This window comes from Sphaeramia orbicularis, chromosome 8 (genome assembly GCF_902148855.1).
Source record: "Sphaeramia orbicularis chromosome 8, fSphaOr1.1, whole genome shotgun sequence".
NCBI lineage: Eukaryota > Metazoa > Chordata > Actinopteri > Kurtiformes > Apogonidae > Sphaeramia > Sphaeramia orbicularis.
In genome coordinates this window covers 30,514,240-30,535,869 of record NC_043964.1, presented here as the reverse complement: position 1 = coordinate 30,535,869, position 21,630 = coordinate 30,514,240, and the positions used below count along the sequence as shown (strand labels likewise).

The 21,630-nt window shown below is 38.4% G+C and overlaps 1 protein-coding gene across 1 annotated transcript in view; it reads right to left on the bottom strand.

Annotated features, from left to right (window-relative positions):
* Nucleotides 1-1,096: 1,096 nt before the first annotated feature.
* tbc1d16 (TBC1 domain family, member 16) overlaps nt 1,097-21,630 on the bottom strand; it is a 29,626-nt gene continuing 9,092 nt past the window's right edge. Inside the window, exons 5-13 of the mRNA XM_030140559.1 lie at nt 17,258-17,452; nt 16,890-17,037; nt 16,545-16,709; nt 13,947-14,095; nt 9,220-9,354; nt 7,718-7,904; nt 7,419-7,598; nt 4,890-5,036; nt 1,097-3,917 (exon numbers count right to left, since the gene is read on the bottom strand). Of these exons, the coding sequence (XP_029996419.1) occupies nt 3,618-3,917; nt 4,890-5,036; nt 7,419-7,598; nt 7,718-7,904; nt 9,220-9,354; nt 13,947-14,095; nt 16,545-16,709; nt 16,890-17,037; nt 17,258-17,452 (1,606 nt within the window). The 3' untranslated portion in view covers nt 1,097-3,617. The remainder of the gene's footprint in view (nt 3,918-4,889; nt 5,037-7,418; nt 7,599-7,717; nt 7,905-9,219; nt 9,355-13,946; nt 14,096-16,544; nt 16,710-16,889; nt 17,038-17,257; nt 17,453-21,630) is intronic.

Below are 21,630 nucleotides of genomic sequence, written 5' to 3'. Positions count from 1 at the left end.
ACTAAAACAGACAGAAAAGAAAACCTGGAATGCCTAAAAGCACTGTTTTTGTCAGTACAATGCCATAGGTATTGATGTAAGAATTGAAGTGACTTTGGTTATTATCAAGAAAACATGGAAAATGTCTAAATATCAGCTCGGAAATTAAACTCTTATGAACTATTTTTGTTGTTACCATTATATTTGTCCAAACAAGTGCACCTTTAGTTGTACCAGGCATTGAAATGAACAAGAAATTGAAGAAAACAAGGGTGGTCTAATAATTTTTTCCACGACTGCATTTTCTTTTGACAGATTGCACAGGTTTCCCAAAGAAATAAGAGCATAAAACTATGACTGCTGTGAGTCTGTGATACTGTTTGAGATAATAGTGAACATAAAAACGTCTAATAAATTAGTCTGATTTCTGAATTGTATGTTTATGAGTTGAGCACCTAGAACGGCCCCATGTGAATTCTGTTTTTGAGTGAATTTCTACTTGAAATGAAAAATGAATATAATTTGTAGGTGTTAGTTTACTTTATGTTTCTCATAATTGTCACAATTAGCATAATAAAAACTAGCAAAATTGGTATAAGATGTGTTAAAAAAATATCTATTTAAAATTCGGTTTTAAAATGAGTGCTTGTATATAAAGTTCATTGTATGTGTGGATCCATGTAGAAATACAACGGATCCAAGATGAGGTTTATTCTGCACATGATCCAACAGGTACAAAACAGTCAATTATTTATAGTTAGTATCGTATTTGATATTTCTTTATGTGGTTACTTGGGCACTGTAAGGCATTTCAGACACTTTATATGACTTTTATTGAATAAATCTGCTGCTATTCTTGCATGTTGGAACCTGTGTGTTTCCTGGCATAAGCCTGAAAGATGCAAGTCTTACTTTGTATTCTGTTTTTTGTTTGTTTTTTTTTAATAGTTTTCAAAGTCTTTCAACCTTGTCAACATCAGTGTTCAGAAAAATAAAAATAAATGTTGAAAAGACATTAGTACAAAGCATTACCTTTGTCAGACCTGTGTAGCTACAAACAGGGATTCAAGAAAATCATTTGAATAAAATATAACAAAGGATGGAGGGACACCACTCATGTACTTAATTCATTATTTTATTACTGGTATTAAAAAATCCCTCTTTTACAACCAGCATAACTCTTTATAATTTACCATAAATGTTTAATGCCATGAATGTTTTTTGGTTTGCTATGAATCATTCACTGTTACTGTGATGGTGAGGATGTGACCGTGTTAATACAGATACCTGGATTTACCTGACGGGTAGTGTGTAATTCCCAACTCGACTGTAGTTGAATTATCCCATTTCCTGTTAATTTACAATTTGGTGTTGAGTAAGACACCTACAGATTTTTCACAAAAGTATGAGTGCATTTTTATTAATACCAAGAGTAAGAATAGGCTCCTTACTTTGTGATGTGCACAGTAATACATCAACGTATAATGGAGTTTAACAGCAACGTTGTACATTCAGTGATGACTGATCCCAACCCCTTCAAATTGGGGTGGTCATTCATTATGCTTGTGATTTGCAGTGTCTGTGAGGACAATGTGATTTAATTTCATTCACTGAAATTATATTCATGAGTTCATCTAGTCACACACACACACACGCAAAGGTACTTTCCCACTAGGCATTTCTGATTTAGCTCACTCTCATGCGGCCGCCCAATCTCCCAAACTCTGTGGGCTTTTTGAGCGAGCAGCTGCACATGATAACTAATAGGAAAAGGAGCTGTTATGAATGTCATTTGCAGGGACTGCTCGCTGAGTGAGAGAGCGAGAGACCACAAGAGAGAAGGAGAGGCAGTGGGAGAGCGAAAGAGAGGGAGGAGGAAACCTGATGGAGGGTCTTAAATGTTACATTTCAGCAGTAATTTCAAGATGTTTTCACCCACAGGAGTGTCACTCACGCTCTCAGGGGAAGTCTCTGAGTGGTGGTAACATCTGGGATTTGCAAATCACAGAAGCATCGTGCAGACTGTGTATCCCATCCCTGAACAGAAGTCAAACACTTCAAAAATGGTCCAATAAGATAGTCTCCTCTTTATATTTCCTGTATTTTTTTTTTTTCTGTGAAGAGTCCAAACTCAGTTTTTTCTTTCTTGTTTTCTGTCCCAGGTTTCCTCCTGATGACTGCTATAATTTAAGGGACTGGTCAGGGGGAGGCTGTCTATGCCTGTTCTCCAACTCATTACCAGATGTTTAGAGGTCACTCCAGTTTATACACACACACACACGCACACACACACACACACACACACAAATACACAAACTGAATAGTTTCATACTGTTGTTGAGTGAGAAAAGAAGCAAACAGCAGATACATTCATGTGGACTGAATCTTAGTGTTGATAGTGCCTTGTTGACATTTCCATTCATTTTCAGGTGGAGAGAATGCTGGATAAAAAAAAAAAAAAAGTACACTGTGCTGAGGATTTTTCACATCTCTGTCTAAACACGGTTCAACACAGAAGACAAAAAAAACAAAAAATTCAAGTAAAACAGAAAGCCATCAATTTTTTGTCAGGACAAAACCATGATTTAAGCTTTGTGGCAGACTACGGTGCCACATGTAAATGAGTTTCAGACAGGAAACTCATTTAGATCTCCTGATGGTAATGTGTAAATGCTAAATCTCCTATTGCTCAACAGGTAACATGAACATCAGTCTGACTTTATCAAGAGGAAACATGCGGCTCGCTTCCTCTCACCAGTCGGGAAACACATTTAGAAACAGAAAGAAATCAGATTGTTTTGTTGTATGACCTGTTGAGGAAATATGCGGAGCCCTATCATGATGTGAATATTTGTCATATGAACACATTCAGACCTGCTCTTCAAAACACATGTTGTGCCCTCTATATGTAAAGAATCGCTTCATGCAAGGATATTATATTGCTAAATATTGGTAACTGCTGATAAGACATGTTGAAAAATGTAATTTAAACAAACTTAACAGCATCAGTTATTCATTTATAATCTTATTTGTAGGTTAACCCTTCTTTGTCGTCACTAAGGGTTTAGATTTCATGTTAAAAATACCTGCTCTGCTTTGAAATATGCACTTATAATATGATATTCACACAAATATTCAATTGTGAGCACTTCACGTTCAAGTCCTGTGAATGAATCTCCAGTTTTATCCGACCCTTGGTTCGAGTCTGTGCAAATCCAGGCCGGTTGGTTGCTTCAGACCCTGATGCAACCCCTGCCCATAAAGCGCGTTGGAAGTATGCCAGGCCAGCAACAGACTCAAACCTGAGGTTGCTCCAGACCAACACAATGGCTGGTGATTGTCTCTTCTGCTCCAAAAGAAATGTAGCCTCTTGAACCGAGGCCTAAACACAGAAATCGTCCTTACTGCAGATTTGTGCGATTCTGAACGCCGCCAACATTCTGATAAGGCAGTGTTCCACGCTGCACCACAAAAAAGGATCGAATAACAAAAATGCTCAGTCGGATAGTGACTGAAAACTAGGAGGAGGGTCTGTGTAGAGGGGCGGCAAACAGTTCAGGAATCCAGCACATGGATCCAAACCCTGCTGTACTAACAGAATAAAAAAAACAAATCTAAAGAGTCCCATAACCTCCACCTCAGGACTGTTTCCGGAAGGTGAAAATGTCCCGGGTTTTGGAGCCTTTCTTGCCCTCCGGTGGTGGCGTCGGGGTGGGGTTTGGTGAGGGCAAGGGTGTGGACGATGGGGAGGGCGAGGAGGGCTGTGGGGTGGAGGTGCCTCCATAGGGGCAGCTCTGTGAGTCTGGGTGTTCTCCAGAACATTCCACAGTGGGGATGTAGCGGCTGTCCCACATCCCTGGGCCACACAGTTTACAGAGGTCATGTAGGCTGCATGGGATCCTGGGTAGGAGGCGGAACTGGTAGAGAAGGCTGCGAGCCTGGAAAAGTAGGACAAGTGGCCAAGGTTACTACAGTTAAAAAAAAAAAATCACTGACTATATTAAAACTAGAACAGGAATTTTCAAAAACGGGAAAAACTAAAAAAAATTAAAATGGGAAAATGCACTAAATGAAACTAAAAACAGAACTGGACATAAAATCAGCTTTGTTTTCCTTCAATGTTTCTAGTGCAAGAATCAAATGGCATTGAACATGAGGCCATTGTTTATTAATGAGTTTTTTCATCCTACATTTTTCAGTGTCTGTAAGTCAAGGTTTTCCTCATAATTCCTGAAAAACTAAAACTAGCCAAATATTCTACATAAAAATGAAAGCACCTACACATTTGTAAAAAAAAAAAAAAAAAAAAGGTGAAATCAAAAACCAGTGCAGGACTTTATTGAAAACTATAATAACAGAGACAAAAAAAAGTCAGTGAATATAAAGAGATAAAGGTGTTGCAAAGAATGAGAATTTAAAAAACAGATACAGTTAAAGAAGCAAGAGATAATTGCAGTTATGAAAAACAGTGAATATTCAGATACATCAATAGCCTCGAATCTAAGCAAAAAGAAAACAAAACACAGTCAAGGTCAGCATTGCATTCTTTTACCTAAAGGTACAAACCCTGCTCTTGAATCACTGATGCAAAATCTCTGGAGTTACACTGGCTGCATGCTAACGTGAACCCACTGCCTGTGGTTGAAGGAGCGCTAACACAGAATCCATAAACATGAGGATACAGACACACACAGTGTAGCGGCAGCGATGCAGATCATAAATCCTCTGCATGGCATGGACGCGTCCTGTCCAGCACCTCAAGGCCTTTGTGGGCAGGTTACACTTTATCAGAGCTGCTTTGATGCAATATGTAGAAGTGGAACCTGCAGATCCTGTATTCATAAGGTAATGGAGACTAACAGAGCATGAAAAAAAAAAAACAACCCAAGGCTGTGGACCGTCTGTGTTACCTTGCGGAGCACCAGTTCTCCATTCATGTGCATGGAGAGGTTGCTGAAGTGAAGTAACATTTGGTCGGTGGCAAGCTGCTGCTCCGTCACGTCCTCGCCGTAGAGAACGATGATGGCCACGCACAGGAATAGGTGGAAGTAGTCTGTCTACAAAGACAAAGAAAGGCGTTTACGAAGAAGCTTTTAAAGTCTAAAATAAAATTAGACTTAGTGAGGTTTCTTAAATCACTGGATTCAGCCGTGTCCTTGCTGCAGGGCACAATGTGAATGTTAACACAGAACAAGGAAAAACAAAGAACAGACACGTGAATTATGCAAATTATCATTAAAATTCAATACAAAAGACTTCATATTAAGAGGATATATTAGTTAAAAATGTGAATTAATGGGTAGAAGGTGTTAAAGTCAAGCTAAAGAAGAATTGGGCTAAAGAGCTGTGTAAAATTAATGAATGACTGAATAAAAGCTGCATTTTAGTTCTTTAAAATATGCAATTACAATGTGTTGAACAAAGGGCTGCACTGCGTCTCTCATGTAATTATTATTTATGTATGCGAGGTTTTATATTTATATTTATGTATGAATTTCACAGACAAATGTGTAAAATTGTACTCAACTCATGTATAAATACACTTAATGATAATATATTTTATGTTGGGTCAATCAAGAAGCCATTGTAACTGGAATCAAATAAACCATCAGAAATTAATGACAGTACGTGACATTTCACTACCTAAAAAGAGGTTTTACTTTTTCTGTCGACACCTCCAGTACATTTCACAGGGAATCTGAACAGATGGTATGAAGCAGGACAACTGACATTTGACTCCGCTACAGCGAGGAGACGTGTTAAGCTTCTGTGTCGCGGGAGCGAACACGACAGACGCAAATCTACGAGACTCTGGCAGAGGACAGCAGCCAGGATGGGGAAAAAAAAAAAAAACATTCACAAGCATCAAATTCTCATTGGGAGTCCAGTCAGTGTGTTAAAAATGTGTATGTAATAAAACACACAAGTGTACAGAACTGAGCACTACTGTTGTTGAGGCACATAGTTGTACTTTACTATTAGTTAATCACTAAAATCAACCAAACTGAAATGAATTTAAGCCGAATGTTAGATTTTTCCCTTTTGTAAATCAAGGCTTTCCTGATGTTACCTCAAAAATAAAATAGCAACAAAATAAAAATAAATAAAAATTGGTCAGGTCTATGCTGAAAAAAATATTGGGATATATAGAACTTCACATTCTTGATTATTTTAAATATTGAATAAAATAATAATAATAAAATGTCAGTGTTACTATTTGTTTGGAGATGAAAAAACCAGACGTTACTTGTGATTTAAGAAAATTATTTATGGCCAAAATGTGACAAATATTTCAGAAATGTAGAGGTAGAACATTTAAAACAATAATGACACTTAAAAAGATTCAACGCTGGGTAAAATTAAGTAAAACTTCAGCAGCATTTTAGATGACAAAGTAAACAAATTTAACCCTAAATATGAAATAAATGCATTCATTACAATTATACTTACCATGACACAAAATTCTATCATGACATTTGTCAGTTTTGTTTTTGTAGTTCAGTCCCTTTTTAACAATAAAACGTCTGAATGCAATGTGTCCCAATACTTTTGTCAGTGTAGTGTACAACTAAATCATCTCACACACTTGTAAAATGAACAAAATAAAGAAAAATCAAAAGAAAAAATAACAAAAAATGTTTAGATTGGAGTAAATGTGCTATTCAAAATGCAAATCATTATCATGTTTTCTGGGTCCTGTTACCAAAGACTAATGGATGGATACATAAATGCAGAGATACATTTTTAAAGTGGAGTTGCCACTTGAGATTAAAATTATGTATGTTGGGAATATTTTTCATAAATGGCAAAAAAGAGACAAATACTTAATGAACATCCTGTTGGTTGCAGTTAAAAAGGCTCTTACTGGAAGTGATTATTGCAGAAGAGTCCAACGTTCAATGAATGGACGTTTACAACATGGACAAATTGACTTGTTAATCATATGGTGGAACAGTTTATCTCAATGGATTCAATGTGTAATGCCCCAAAGGCTTGATTTTATCTTCAGAGCACATTGGTTTGTGTTTATTTTCTTAAGGGAAAAGAATATTCCCTAATTGTACATAGATGCTTTTTATTTTATTTTGTGTACAACTACAACTGGTATTTCAGAGATCTGTACCAAACAGGTAAAGAAATGGTGGTAGAAATCGTCAATAAAGAATAAATTATTTTTTTTTAAAAAAGGCAGATTTTAAGATATATTACATTGTTCCTAATATTATTGTCGCATCCACATTTAACACACAGTTCAAGAGGTATTTTTGCAGCTTTATAGAAGGTTCTTTCTTTGGCTTTCTGCACACATCCTGATAAAACCCTCAAATATTTAGTGCTGTGGTGAAACAAAATACTTCGAAACACCCCCGTGCAGTCATATGCAAAGCTTTCTTTACAAACTAGTGTATGCAAAGGAGTCGTTCGGACTTTGCACTGACCTGATAGTGCGCCCAGCAGGCCTCCCACATGCGCAGAGCCTCCGTGTCGGGGAACTCTCGCTTGAAGCACAGCAGTATCCAGCGATGGCAGAAGAGCAGCTGCAGGCCGTCCTCCCCCAGCCTGGTCAGGTGCTGGTGGAAGCGCGGCTGCATGAGACGTAGCAGCTCCCGTAGATACATCTAAAGGCGAGACGGAGAGGGTACACGCATCTTACAAACACAATTTTTAAACCTTTCTTTATCCAAAAAAAAAAAAAAAAAAAGCTGACATTTAAAGACAACGCAGGAAAACCTCCTACCAGCTGCCTCTCCATGTCTTCGTCACGGGGCGAGCTGATGAAAATGGTGTTCTCCATGAGGCCGACAAAGCACCAGAAGGTATCGCTTTCATCCTGGATCTCAGTGAGCAGGGGGGCCACCAGGTCAGACATGCCTTGGCAGTAGCCCATGTCGGGATTAAACACTGCATAGTTGAGCAGAATTCGCCTGGAGCAAGATCAGCCGTGGACATCTTAGTGCTGTTGTAACATCTCAGCAGAAAACAACACTTCTAATACAAAAGGGCTAAAGGTGTAATAAATGTTTCAACTTCGGCTCTTTTTTTTTCAGGAAGTGTGCATTTATTGACAGCTCCTTTTATAGGCATGTTCAGGATAGTGAAGCCCGGCCAAACCACACAGAAGTATGGTCCCACCCAAACACTCTGAATGATCCAACATGTGTTTCAGCATTGCTGGTAATGCCCAGAAAAACACTGCAAGCCCTGCTTTAGAGGTTGCTATGCCAACTTCTCTGGTAACCAGGGAGCTAATTAATGATCATTTCTCTTTTTTTTTTTTTTTGCATACAGATACAACTACAAAAACATCCTTTGCAGCACTTAGTTGCATTAGTTTCATCCAAGCCAGGGGACTTTTATACAGATGCACTTTTTTATATAGTTGCACTTTTATATAGAAGTATTTGAATACTAATGTGTTTGTTGTGTTTGTTGTGCTTGTTGAATGTATTTATGAGTGGGAAGTGTGTAGTTTGAATGTTATTTGTGGTTTTTTGTGTGGGGGGCATGAACAGTTTCGTTGAATTTATTATGCAATGACAATAAAGCTTCTATTCTATTCTATTCTATTCTATTCTATATAACTACAAAAACATCCTTTGCACCACTTAGTTGCATTAATGAGTAATGCATTAATAAAGGAAGGGCAATTTATTGTTTGAGTGTGATATAAGAAGAGACACAACTATTTCTTCCTCATTTTCTTTTTGAAGAAGCGCACACTTGAGTGGTTTGATAAGGAGTTCAGATGATGTGCCAAAAAAAACCCCAAAAAAAAACGGAATATCTGTTTCATATCAGTTCAGCAGATGTGAAAACTGAGAAACCAAGAGATAAGTGTGCATGAGCCGCAGTGGTATCACCCCTCCCCCAGATACAGCACAAGACATAATACGTAGACAAATACCAGGAGCCTCGATGAGAGTCACTAAACTAATATGCTATTTAAATCCTCTTGCTCCTCGTTTAGAAAGCCATTAGCTTTGAGTATGCATCAAAAGTGCTCAGACGGCTTAGTCAGAGTCAATAAAGCATGAAACTCATTTGCAGGTCCCCCAGGGTTCAGAATATGAAATGAATAGGTACGCCTGTGCGTCGAGCTGCGGAATAAGAACGATAAGGATGGATCGGGCGAAGGTGACAGAAGGAGAGGCCAGATTGAAGAGATGTGCAAGTGAGAGGGGAGAAAAAAAAAAAAAAAGGGGGGAGGAAGCGGGAAAAACGATGAGGGGGTGGCCTCACCTCATGATCTCCACATTGGGGTTGTTCTCGCCTCTGAAAAAGTGGTTGCTACGGTCTGTTCTCACCACGTCTTTATCCACTGTGAACTGGACTTTCCTCCAGAACTCACTGTGCTCCTCTGGACTCATAGACAACCTGGATACACCCCAAAATAAAGTGAGAGTCAAGTTAATAGTTAAAAGTACAAGAGGAAATGAGTTGAAGAAACTTTTATTGTATGTGTCTCTAAGGAAAAGCATGCTTATTATAATAAAAAAAGTACCTGATTTTTTTTTTTGCCTTAAATGTTACTCTGGTGTAAAATGCTAATGGTTGACTGCAAATGAGCTAAAGAAGGTGGAGGTGGGCAAGCATTGGACTAAAGAAGTATTTCACTGTCGAGCACTCCACTGAGGATAATACCACAACCATAAAACCCCAATCTATCTCTGAAAGTGTAAGCTGCTATATTAGCAATGTACTCTGTGTATGATACTAATGTACTCAAGTCCTAACAAGCTGAAGGGATTTAATTAACACTGTTTGTTTTCCATGTAGCCCCACCAGGAATAATGAGCGCACACCTGATGCAACGCCATGCAACCGTTTAGTTTCACAGCGCCATGTTTGTGTTGTTGGACCCTCCCAGGTACCTTTCTGTGTCTTGTTGTCTCTCCTGAGGGTGCGACTCCGAAGTTTACTACATGTTTTTATCACTTCATGCTTTTGATGATGTCAGGAAGCAGTTGTGGATGTGGAAATATTATATCGGAGTGTAGTTATTTAATACAAGGCACTTACCTGCACTAACAGTTATTTCAGTAATCAGTTCTCAACTAACTTACCTTGTTAACCTATAAAGACCCAAACATCCATCAGCGACACAAACCATCTACAGATATAGACTATTTAATACCTGTTGATCCACTAATCCTATCAATACATGTAAATAATTGGTGTAAAATGCAGTTTGTCGTCTTGTCATGGTCTTTAGATATGACCCAGATGGACATAAAGAGGCTTCGTAGTGAACGTGGAAACACTGTCATCTGCTACAACATTGATTCACCAGTAAAACCCATGGAGTTGGATCAATGACAGTGAACGGAGACACTTGTTTTATGTTCAATTAATGGTTTAATTCACTAAAAAAGTCACTTTTTTTCCAGTTTTCTCTGTTTTGATATAATAACCTTTGAATTTACTCTGAGCTTTTATGAACATCTATATGATCAATGAATTAAATATAGGAAAATATGTGGTTTATACTGAAAAAAAAAATCAAAATAAAGAGGATACTATTACAATAAATGGTGATAAATCACTCAAAAATGGTTAAATACAGAGGAAAAATTGTTGTAAAATGCAGTTTGTCATCTTTTCATGGTCTTTAGATATGACCCATTTGGATGTGAAGAGGCTCCATAGTGGACGTGTAAAACACCGTCATCTTCTATAACATTGATTCACCAGTAAAACCCCTGGAGTTAGACCAATGACAGTGGATGGAGACACTTGTTTTTACATTCCGTTAGCAATATCTTTGCTGAAAAAGTCACATTTTCTTCATTTTTCTCTGTTTTGATATAATTAGCTTTTGAATTTACTCTGAGTTTTCATGAACATCTATATGATCCGTGAATTAAATGTAGGAAAGAATATGATTTACACCAAAAATGCCAGAGAAAGAGGATAATATTAATAAAAAAAATTGGTGATAAATCAGTCAAGAAAGGTAGAAATGGGGAAAAATTCATTTGGGAACTGCAACAGAAGTAGCACTGGGTTTTTATGGGTTCAATAAGGGTTAAATAAAGAAATAAAAATTTGTTTTGTATCTTTATATCATTCTTATTTAATCAAGTAGAGGATACATACTGATGCCCAAGAACTATTTTTGTAGCGACTTTTAAAAGGAATATTTAACTATATTTAACCATTTCCTCAGGGATTTATCGTTATTTATTATAATATTATCCTCTGCATTTTGCATTTTTATGAAAATTATGTATTTTCCTACAATTAATCTACTGATCATGTCGATGTTTATAAAAGTGCAGAGTAAATTCAAAGGATATGATATTGAGAGATGGAAAAAAGTGACTTTATGAATAAAATCTTGAAGTGAATGTAAAAACAAATGTCTATAACCACTTCCATTTGTCAAACTACAAGGGTTTTATTCATAAGTCAAAGTTCAACAAGTGTTTCCATGTTCACTGTGGAGCCTGTGAACATCCAAATAGGTCATATTAGAAAGCTGAAAACCTGTAAAACTGCATTTAACATGAAGTATTAAAATGCATCGATATGATTAATGGTTCAAAATTTGTTAAACATTTCAGAGTAGCAGATGCTTTGGGTCGCCTGAGGTCTTTTTAGGTCTTTGAGGGTTAATGTAGACCTCTTAAATATACAGAACTCAACAGGAAATGGTAATAAAACAGTTAAAAAAAAAAAAGAAAACAAACACTGATGTAATAAAGCCCCCATAAAACTCAATGACAAGTAATATATCATTAACGACTCCATTACTGTGCCCTTTATAGAAGCTGTTTCAACTGGAGTTCAAAATGATCCCAGTTGGGCTGAAGACTGCCAACTGTAAACCGCAACTTCCCCAGTTTGATTCCAGTTAAAAACCTTTCCCGCACGTCATTCTCAATCTGCCTCTAACCTCATTTCCTCCTCATCGCTCGACTGCTCCTGATCCTTTCACCCCCGCCATAAAACAAAAAGACACAGGTCATGAACAATATTTGAGATCTGTGGGTGAAGGTTGTGCAACAGAAAGAGTCCTTAGAGTGGGCAAAAGATTCCCTGAATTACTAAACATAAGAAAAGATGCTTGATTATGAAGCATAGGTGACAAAAATGGAAATACAGCTGACTTCCTCTTTTCTGCAAATAAACCACATGATTTTTGTATTTTTCTTCCCATTAGTATAAAATAAAAAGAGGAAATGGCAAATAAACAGCAAAATCATATTAAAAAAAACATGAAGCCTGAACTGTAACTTTGACTTTACCTGATTCTCACTGTTTCTGCATTTATTATAGTTTTTAACCTCATCTAATCCCTTCTCCCTGATTTTTATTTTTTATTTTTTGGTCAATTTGTACACGTTTTCTCTCCCAATATATATATAATTATTGAAACTTAAGGGGAAGATAACTTCAAAATCAAAAACAGGACAACAACCTTAAAAAGTATTTGTTTATCTATTTCTGGTGTCAAGTTATGGGACAATCCAAGTGAGGAACTCAAGCAAAGTCCAAATATTAACCAGTTTAAGAAAATATATAAAGATATTTTGTTTAGCAGTTATAATTGATAATTCTCATTACTGACTGTTGTCATTTACTCATTGATATGGCATAGAGATTAGAGGCAGAGAAGCCTATGTGAATGTATATGTGTATGTATGTATCAGTGTATTTGTACATGTATATATGAGTGTATGTGCATGTACACATATGTATAAGATGACATATGTCAATGTGTATACATGTATGTGTGTATGTATATGTATGTATGTATATATGCACATATTGTTGGTTTAGACAAAGGGGTGAGAGCTAATAAGCCATACTTCTTCTCACTCCTTTTCAAATATGACTTTTTTCTTTTTTGTGTGTGTTATTATTTTATGCTTCCTTGAATTTTCATTTCTATATTATGTTGTGCAAAGAAGTCAATTAGTAGCAATCAGGAAGCCTGTGTCATTTCCATATTCAAAATAAATCAATAAAAAAAAAAATATATATGTGCATGGCAGTGGGTCCAAAACTGCTCTTGATATTGTATGTATGTTATACCCTGTAATATAAACTGCTGTTCCAAAATAAAATAAAATAAAATAAAAAAACATAATGAAAATGACTACAAAGCTTTTCCTCGTGCAGTGTTTTCTGTAATGGTAAAACCTCAGTCGCATTCACTCATCAATAATCGAAACTATATTTACCGGTTGAACCTGCATTGCTTCTACTTGCATATCTACTCTCACATCTCAGAAAAGGAGACAAGGTTAGGAATCGAGGAACAGGAGCAGTGACATGTATCCTTGCTCCTAATGATCAACTAGTGGCTCTGGAGGCTGCTAGAGTCGAAAGGTCTTTAAGGGAATCCACAGAGTCAGGACAAGCGCTCTAATTATCTGACTTCGATAAGACTTTCTGATAGACTCCAAATGTTAATGGGCCATGCAGGAGAAACCTGTCCAATTATCATATTCATTATTACAGACACAGAGCCACTACATGTGAAAATATGTGGACACTCGGTTGTGGCGACAAATCAGGACTCAAGTGTGTGTGTGTGTGCGGAGGTGTGTGCACGTGGCTGTCAGTGCGTACCAATGCTGTTTTTCTCCCCTCCTCCTTCTGACATGAGTATGATCTGATAAGCGCTGACATGTTTTTTCTCCAGAGACCTTTTATTTCACACCCGGCACCTCCCCTTAACACTTCCCCGATTGTGCCTATTGATTGCTGAGCGCATGTGATGAGAAGCCACAATAGACTCACATATGGTTTAATGTTTGACTGAGTGAGCATTTGGCAGCCAATACTGCAGCCGTGTGACGGTTTATCTGCCGTTTTGCAGTGTCAAGAACGCTACTGTGTCTCTGTTAGGATCCTTTAAACTAAATTGATTGCTATCGGTTGACATGTCGGGAAATCTACCTGCTCCCGTAAACCAACACATATCTTTTTTTTTTCTTTTTTGTCTCCCTGCTCCCCACCTCCTCTGTTGGATGTCATGATAGTGGGTACGTTTCTGTAGTCTCCAGGCCTCTCTCTCCTGGGAGGTGGAGTCATAGCTGTAGTAGTGCAGCAGGAACGGCCACACCTCGCCGCGGATGGATGGGTCGATGCCGCCGAAGAAGATGGCCTGAAGAAGGAGAGGAGAAGGAAGAACAAAAAAAAAAGGAGTGTTCTCAAACATTTAAATGGCAAAAAAAGCAAAAAAGGAACCCTGTGAATATAAGTACCATATTAAACCCTCAGCGTGTGACAATGTGTGGGCGCCACTCTGCAAAAATTGCATAATTACCTTTCAGCATATTGCAGTTCAAGGGGTCTGAAAGGAAACAAGACTTCTGCACAGCCTCTTGGCTCTATTTACGGGCAGTGGAAAAATTTACCACAGTGACGGAAAATCACTCAGTCGATGGCTCATCACAGGTGTTTTCAGAGAGGTTGGATAGAGGAGGGGTTGAATACCGACTGCCGTTCTGTCAGATGTGACTCTACTATTTTACTCCATGGCTCATTACAAAAACAACACAGCAACTCCCATGGCAGTGATATTTTAACTTTACTTTTCCGCAGCGACATGTTAACAGTGACAGGCCAAGTATCTGTATACAGTAGTCCTCTGAGTTACACCTTTCGACAGCTTAACCCTGTAAAGCCTGAACCATTAAATCATTGACAGAAAATTCCAGTTCTTTGAAACTGGAGCCTTTATTGGTCCTTCTGAACAACCCCCATTTTTTTTTTTTCAAATATCAATTTCCATGTATGAGTTTTCATTTTGTATCATATTTAATCGGATCTCAATGCTCAAATATTATTACTTTTGAAGAAACAAAAACATAATATAACACAAACCTGTCTAACAAAATGGTAATTCCTTTTCAAAATTGGCAAAGTTCTGCCTCCCTCCTCATTAATGACAATCTTGTAGTGTCACCAGAAAGGCCTCTTGTGAGCTAAATTTTTCCACCCTGGTGGATTGTCAATGTATTGCATGTATCTAATTGTATACATCAGGTTTTTCAAGAAAAAAAGTATCACACTGATCATATAGAGGGCTTTAAAACTCATGTAGGCACGAATTGGCAGCCATGCTTCCATCAGCCTGCCCCAGGACAGCTGTGGCTACATATGTAGTTTACCACCACCAGAGTGTGAATGTGTGAGTGAATGAATAATGGATCCACTGTACACACTTTGAGTATGCGTTCATAGAAAAGCGCTATATATATTTAACCCATTATTAAACCCATTATTATTATTATCATGTATCCAATATGATACGTTTGGTGTTATAAGGTTAAGGATTTTTAACATCCAGATACTGAGAATAATGTTGAAATGTCTCAAAGTAAAGGATAGCAGAAAGAAACAAAAGAGTACCATTAATACCAATAGTCAATGTTCAAAAAGTACGTAGTGCAAAAAGAAAAGAAAAGTAATCCTGTACTATCAACAGGGATACCATCGCCAAGGCCAGTTGACCAGTATTGACTGACTGATGGATTTATTTTGAATATGAATGTCAATAAAGAAGAAAAATAAACAAACAAAACATTTAAACATAAGACAAATAATACATATTCAAAAAGGAGTGAGAAGACGTATAACTTATAAACTCCCACCCCTTCTCCTTAAATAATTAAAAACAATAATAATCTTCCTTGTCTAAACATATATTCATTTTCATGAAACTAAGTTTTTGTCCATTGATCACTGTTTTACTCGTCTTTTTTGCTCTTTTGTTTTTCATTCATTTCACTTGAAGAGCACTTGATTCCTTTATATATATATATGTATGTATATATATATATATATATATATATATATATATATATATATATTCACATTTTGTGCTTTTCTTGTCATGTTTTGAACAGAGAAACCTGACTTACTTTTCATGCCTGGGACCAATGACTTTATTTTCAACATTTTGATTATATTGTTGATATGGGAACTTAAAAAAAAGTCTTTCTCCTCACATTTTTTCTCTTTAATCTGGCTTCCAGACTGCAAACAGAAACTAAATCCTGCAGATTAAGAATGCAGAGGATACAATCTCTGCACACATCTACCTCCTTCCCAAACTACAGTCAATGTAATGTTTTTTCAGCATTGCAAAAGCTGTAAATCTGAAACCCCTAAAAGCAAACACAGTCAAACCTGCATGTCCAGCAAAAACAGCAATGTTCTCTTTATGCACTTGCATGTTTACTGAGGAAACGTCTTGGTCACAGTCTAACTGCCGCTGAGTCATTTCAGTAAGATGGTAAACCTTCAATTGAGTCAATCCCAGAGAAGTCAAATGACTCACAGGGGGACATTGGCCAAGACCAACCCTCTCATTAGCTACTGAAGGGGGTGCTGATTAAAACTGAAAGTTTACACACTGAGGTGAAGCTGACTTTCACAATGACTTTCAGTATGTTTGTTTGGAAGGAAAATGCAAGAAAATGTGAGGCTTGACTGTACAGAGCAGTAGGTCAGACCATCAGACCACTGTCATGACTGTAAATGTGTAATGACCAACTCCACAGGGTTCTAAAAACATGAATGTCTACATAAATCCTCCGCTATTGTACCTTGCGTAGTTTATACTCCTCCTCCACTTGTCCATTTTGGTTGAGGTGACGCAGCCAGGTGGTGACATCCAGCCGCCGATAAAGCTTTTCCTCCGGGTGGGTCTCAGCTGACGGCAGGGTGGGCCTCTGGATGGAAAACTGCATGCAGGATTTCTCATCTGAGACCTGGTAGCGATAATGAAAGATGGGAGAAAGAAAGGAATTCATGAACAGAGGACGTGATTAACTTCTTGGGCCAAATTAATTTTAAAAACCAACTGAGACAAAAGGAGAGGCTGAGACATCTTTTACAGCCGTTTCCTCACGTAGCCACATGCCAAACTAGACTTTGGATTGTAACCTGACCTGGTCTTTAAGCTGAGTTTCCCGGCAGCACTTCCACTGCTGGAAGACCTCAGCCAGCTTGTCCAACCCAGCGTGATGGAAGTGCAGGATCTTGTATTGGCTTTCTCTGCTGGCTATCACCAGCTGGCCACTGGTGCATGCCTCATCACTACCAGAACACAATAATAAAAAAAAAAAAAAAAAAAAAAGACATGAAAATAACACTCGGAAAACCAGATTCGAAGGAATGTGTCATCCATCAGTCATTTTTTTGTCATTCCATTTTATTTTGTATCCATTTTTTTTTTAAACATTTTCATTGGTATTTCTTTATTTAATCCTATAAAAATCAAGGTGCCCCCTCATGACCTTTAGACTCCATTCCTGACCTGAAGAAGAGCCTCAGTGACCTCATGTGACCCAGGTCCACCCTGAAAACACCGCACAACTGCTCCAGGGCCAACACCTTCTGCTGCTCTTCCCACCGCACCACCTGTGATTGGCCACTGTTCTCGGAGGGGGCGTGGCTGTCTAGGCTGGAGGCGGAGCTAGCCGAGTGGGTCATGGACTCCTCACACAGCTCCCTAGAGAGAAAAACAGAAGTGGACAGACTATTCCTGAGTTGAATCTATAAAGTGATGTAGGATGGTTGGACATAAAATAGTTAATTTCGTTGCTGGATTGCGATAATGGGGAATGGAGTCATATGTTCTGAGAAATAAAAAGGAATGAGGCTTTGGATGTTGTTTACTCCTAATGCCTGAACTTTGCACAGACAGCATTCCTTCAGTGTTCCTTATGTTTCCATTCAGATGCACATCCAAGCCTCTATGGTACATTAATAATGAGCATCATGTCGACAGTGGGTACTAGCGTTTAGCCCGGTGGTAATTGTGCAGACATATAGGTTTATTCACAACTCAGCTCTGTCCTGTTGTTTTGCGTCTCAACATGGCTCTGCCAAGAGGCTGAGAATGGGAGGAATGCATGGAGGCTTCTGAGGACAGACACACACACACACACACACACACACACACATAAAGAAATCTGTACACACACAAATCACACTGTCTGCCGTCCAATTTCCCCTGTCATTCCCCCATGGCCAGCATGTTGTTCCCGGCACTGAAACTTGAGCTTAGAGTTCCTCTGCAGCTTGAGAAAGAAGACGCACAAATGCACACATACATGTACACACACTGTATGTGTGAACACATTCATGTGACAACACAGAAATGGACCAAACTATGCATGAGGCACACACAAATATGCAATAACACCCTGCACCACTGCGAACAGACACACGTTCTTTAATTGTAAGAACACACACACACACACACACACACACACTGCAAACAGACCATAGCTAATGACCATAATGCACTCTTAAACACGTCTCAAGACATACTAATGCTGAGAAACAGACCAACAAAGACATGCGTTAAACCCACTGACATTCGAGATGGAGTCTAAAGGAACGTATGTGTTCCATATTGTTAAATGTAGAATTTATTTAAAACTTTTTCATCATAAATCATTCATTTTTGTGGCTAAACATATTATAAGGCAAAAGTAATCTTATAATTTTACAGAAAGGAGAATTGGCTTTATTGAGAAGACTTGGGAGGCCAGGTCTAATCTATAACACCCTGAGTCAATCATGTCTGGCTAATCATTTCCCTGTTAGCAGATGGGAAAATAACAAGGCTGATCAATCCAAGCTGCACTGTTTCCTCTGCTATCTAGTGATTTACTGCTCTCTGTCTCATGTATCACACCACAAACCAGACTGTGGAAGACTAGGAGACTGGAAGAGAGAGGCGAAGAGAGCTCTGGTAAGAGAGTTAAGCAATCTGAAATATACAAAGGTTCTTTTAAAGGACTACTGTACTGACTTTTTCATTACTCCAATGACTGTCAAGCACTAGGTGTTAACAAGGCCTATGAGTCCATTTACAGCAGACACTTCCTCCACTTTTCACACTCGCTTAAAGTATAGTTTAAAATTGTTTGTGCATAGGTTTTTCCATACTGAAATAAACCTCAAAAACAGTGGAAAATGTAGGAAGAAAGCACATGATTCTTGGTGTTTAGCATTGTGTTTAAGAAAAAAAATATATATACATGATAAATGTGTCCGACTGCAGCTAAGATATAAACAGTACAGAGTATGTTCTGTAAACAAGCTGTTTTGATGGAGTCAGGTTCCTCTAACTGCCATATCCCACCAGGCCAGGGTGAGATCAAACTGCCCTAAGGCCCTTCATAACACCTCTTTCCACATACAGGAGGCTTTACCCAGGGGATGGTGCTGCCAGGTCACCCTGAGAACCAGGACCAAGTTCTACAGGCCTCCTGAGACTGCCAGGCCCTTCAGCTAATCCCTGGGGTGAACAGAGAGATGGGGGAGGGCTCGGAGCAAAAAGGGGTAGTGGTGGTGTGGGTTCTGCAAGCTCACACTGGAAAGTGGTCAGTGCAAATTAAACGGAGGGTGGAGAAAAATGCATCATGAAAAAATAATGTAGAATTTATACAACCCAACCTGATCGCTGGAAAAAATGTTGTGGAATCCACCAGTACTTGTAATCTCAATGAAGGATCTAGTCTGTCTTCGCTTTCACTTCAGTGGTCAGAAGTAGGGCAGATAGATAGCATCAAAAGGAAGAAAGTGCAATTCAAACACCAACTCCCATATTTTTTTATGTTTAGGCAATAAAGTACTTTGGCTGGGGTTAGGAAAAGATTAACATGTGGTTTAAATATTACTAAATACATTGTGACTCATTTTTAAAATCACATATTTGCAGCCTAAAATTTGACCACAAAAATTGTTAAATATACATATGGATATGACTTCTGTTAAAGACATTTGAAAACACCTTGTGCTGTTACTGTAACGCTATAACTCGGTTGCACGTGTACCGTAAAATATGGGCATGAAACAGATTTTTGGTCCAAAAACTTTAATATTATAAGCTACTTATGCTTATTTTGCATAAACATATAATACTGTTTTATTCTGCTGACTAGGTTGAATAAACCTGTGTGTGAAAAATACATTATCATATCGTTGGTTTAGACTTTCCACTTACAGAAGATTATTCACATGGAGGTTTCCTGGGAGAATTAACAGAAACACAAGATGAAAGTTGCCTTACATGATAGAGGTAATAATAAACTACATTTCATTGTGATTAATAAGATTATCTTTATTTTCTCAACAACATAAAACCTTTGAGTGAACTGTTCAACACTGGAAAACAAATAGTTAGAAGTGGAGATTTCTTAATGAAAAATGCTGGGAACAATTAAACTCAATCCCTGTTAAAATTGAGCTTTAGACAACCAGGATTGTAGCCTGGAGAGGGCAGTATTCTTTAACAGTAGTTGAACTGTGAAGAAACTAAAAAAAAAAAAAAGACATGACAGAGATTGCTGTGGATTTCTCTTTTACAATCTCTCTCCCACCACTCTCTTCTTTCTCTCGCTTTTCATGCGCTCTTGCTCTCCCATACTCAGTTCTTTCTCTCTGAATGATTCCAAGTGACATGTTTCCAGTTCCTGGCCCCTTAACAGTGTCAATTAAAGCAAGAGAGAGAGAAAGAGAGATTGAGTGGGTTCCAGGGTTTTGGCTGCTGCTCTGCTCTCTTCAGTCCTCTAATCCGGAGAGCTGACATTCAGCCCAGCACAACAACCCCGGGAGCACTGGGAATCAAAGGGCTTCACACAGACTTTAGGAAGGGAAGAGGGGGGGAGATATTTGAGAGGTGGGCGACACCAAATGAAACAATATTGAGAAGAACTGAATGATGAAGAGGAAAAGATGCAAAGTAAGGAGTGAAAGGTATGTGTTGTATAAGAGACGGAGAGAGAGGAGAGGAAGGAAAAATCAGACAGGGGAGATGACACACAAAGGATGAGTCCGAGTGCCAGAGAACTGGAGAGATACTAACAGCGAATGAGGCACAGAGGAGACGAGGAAGAGGACAGAGTAAAGGTTAGAAGCTGTGAAGCAGAGAGCGCTGCCAAGTCACACACTGACTGCACTTACAGCAAGCTGGGGTCTGAGAGTGGTTAAAAAGGCTTAAACACACACTGACTCTCCCTGATACACACTGACACAGGCTCAAACATTCTGGGCAGCGAATCAGGACGAATAGCTGTGTGAGGAAACAACCACGGAGGGAATCATAAAGTCATGCGGCTGCGAGGTCCGAAAAGCAACACAATCACTGTCCAGATGGCTCCCTTGATTAGTGAACAATCTGGAAGCACTGAGGTTTGTAGGATTTAGGGACTGATTTTGGACCATCTGTGACTTTATAAAACATTTAGAATGGGAGCTGCTTTAATTAAACGCACCCATCTTAAATTCAGATCCATACCCTCTTTTGAAGTAATCTACCTGCCTCCACTCCCTGGGGACATTCATTGTAGTGCAATAAGCCACCATGTGGCCTGAGACTGTAAACCATACCTCAACCATCGATTTGTTTCTTTTTGGCTCCACCTTGTGGCCAGTTACAATAACTGAAAGGGTGGTTCGCTTCCTACTATGACATGTTGCTCTAGGATTTACAGCTGTGGAAATTACTAGATGTACAGACCTCAGTGAGATTAAATATAGATGCAGACTTTGCTCATAACTCGCGCTGTAATTTGCAAATAGAAAGCAAAAGTAGGACATAAACTAAACATATAATACGTAAAAGCCTTTGCGATTTTCTAGCAGCTCATCTTACAGTCTCACATACACAATACT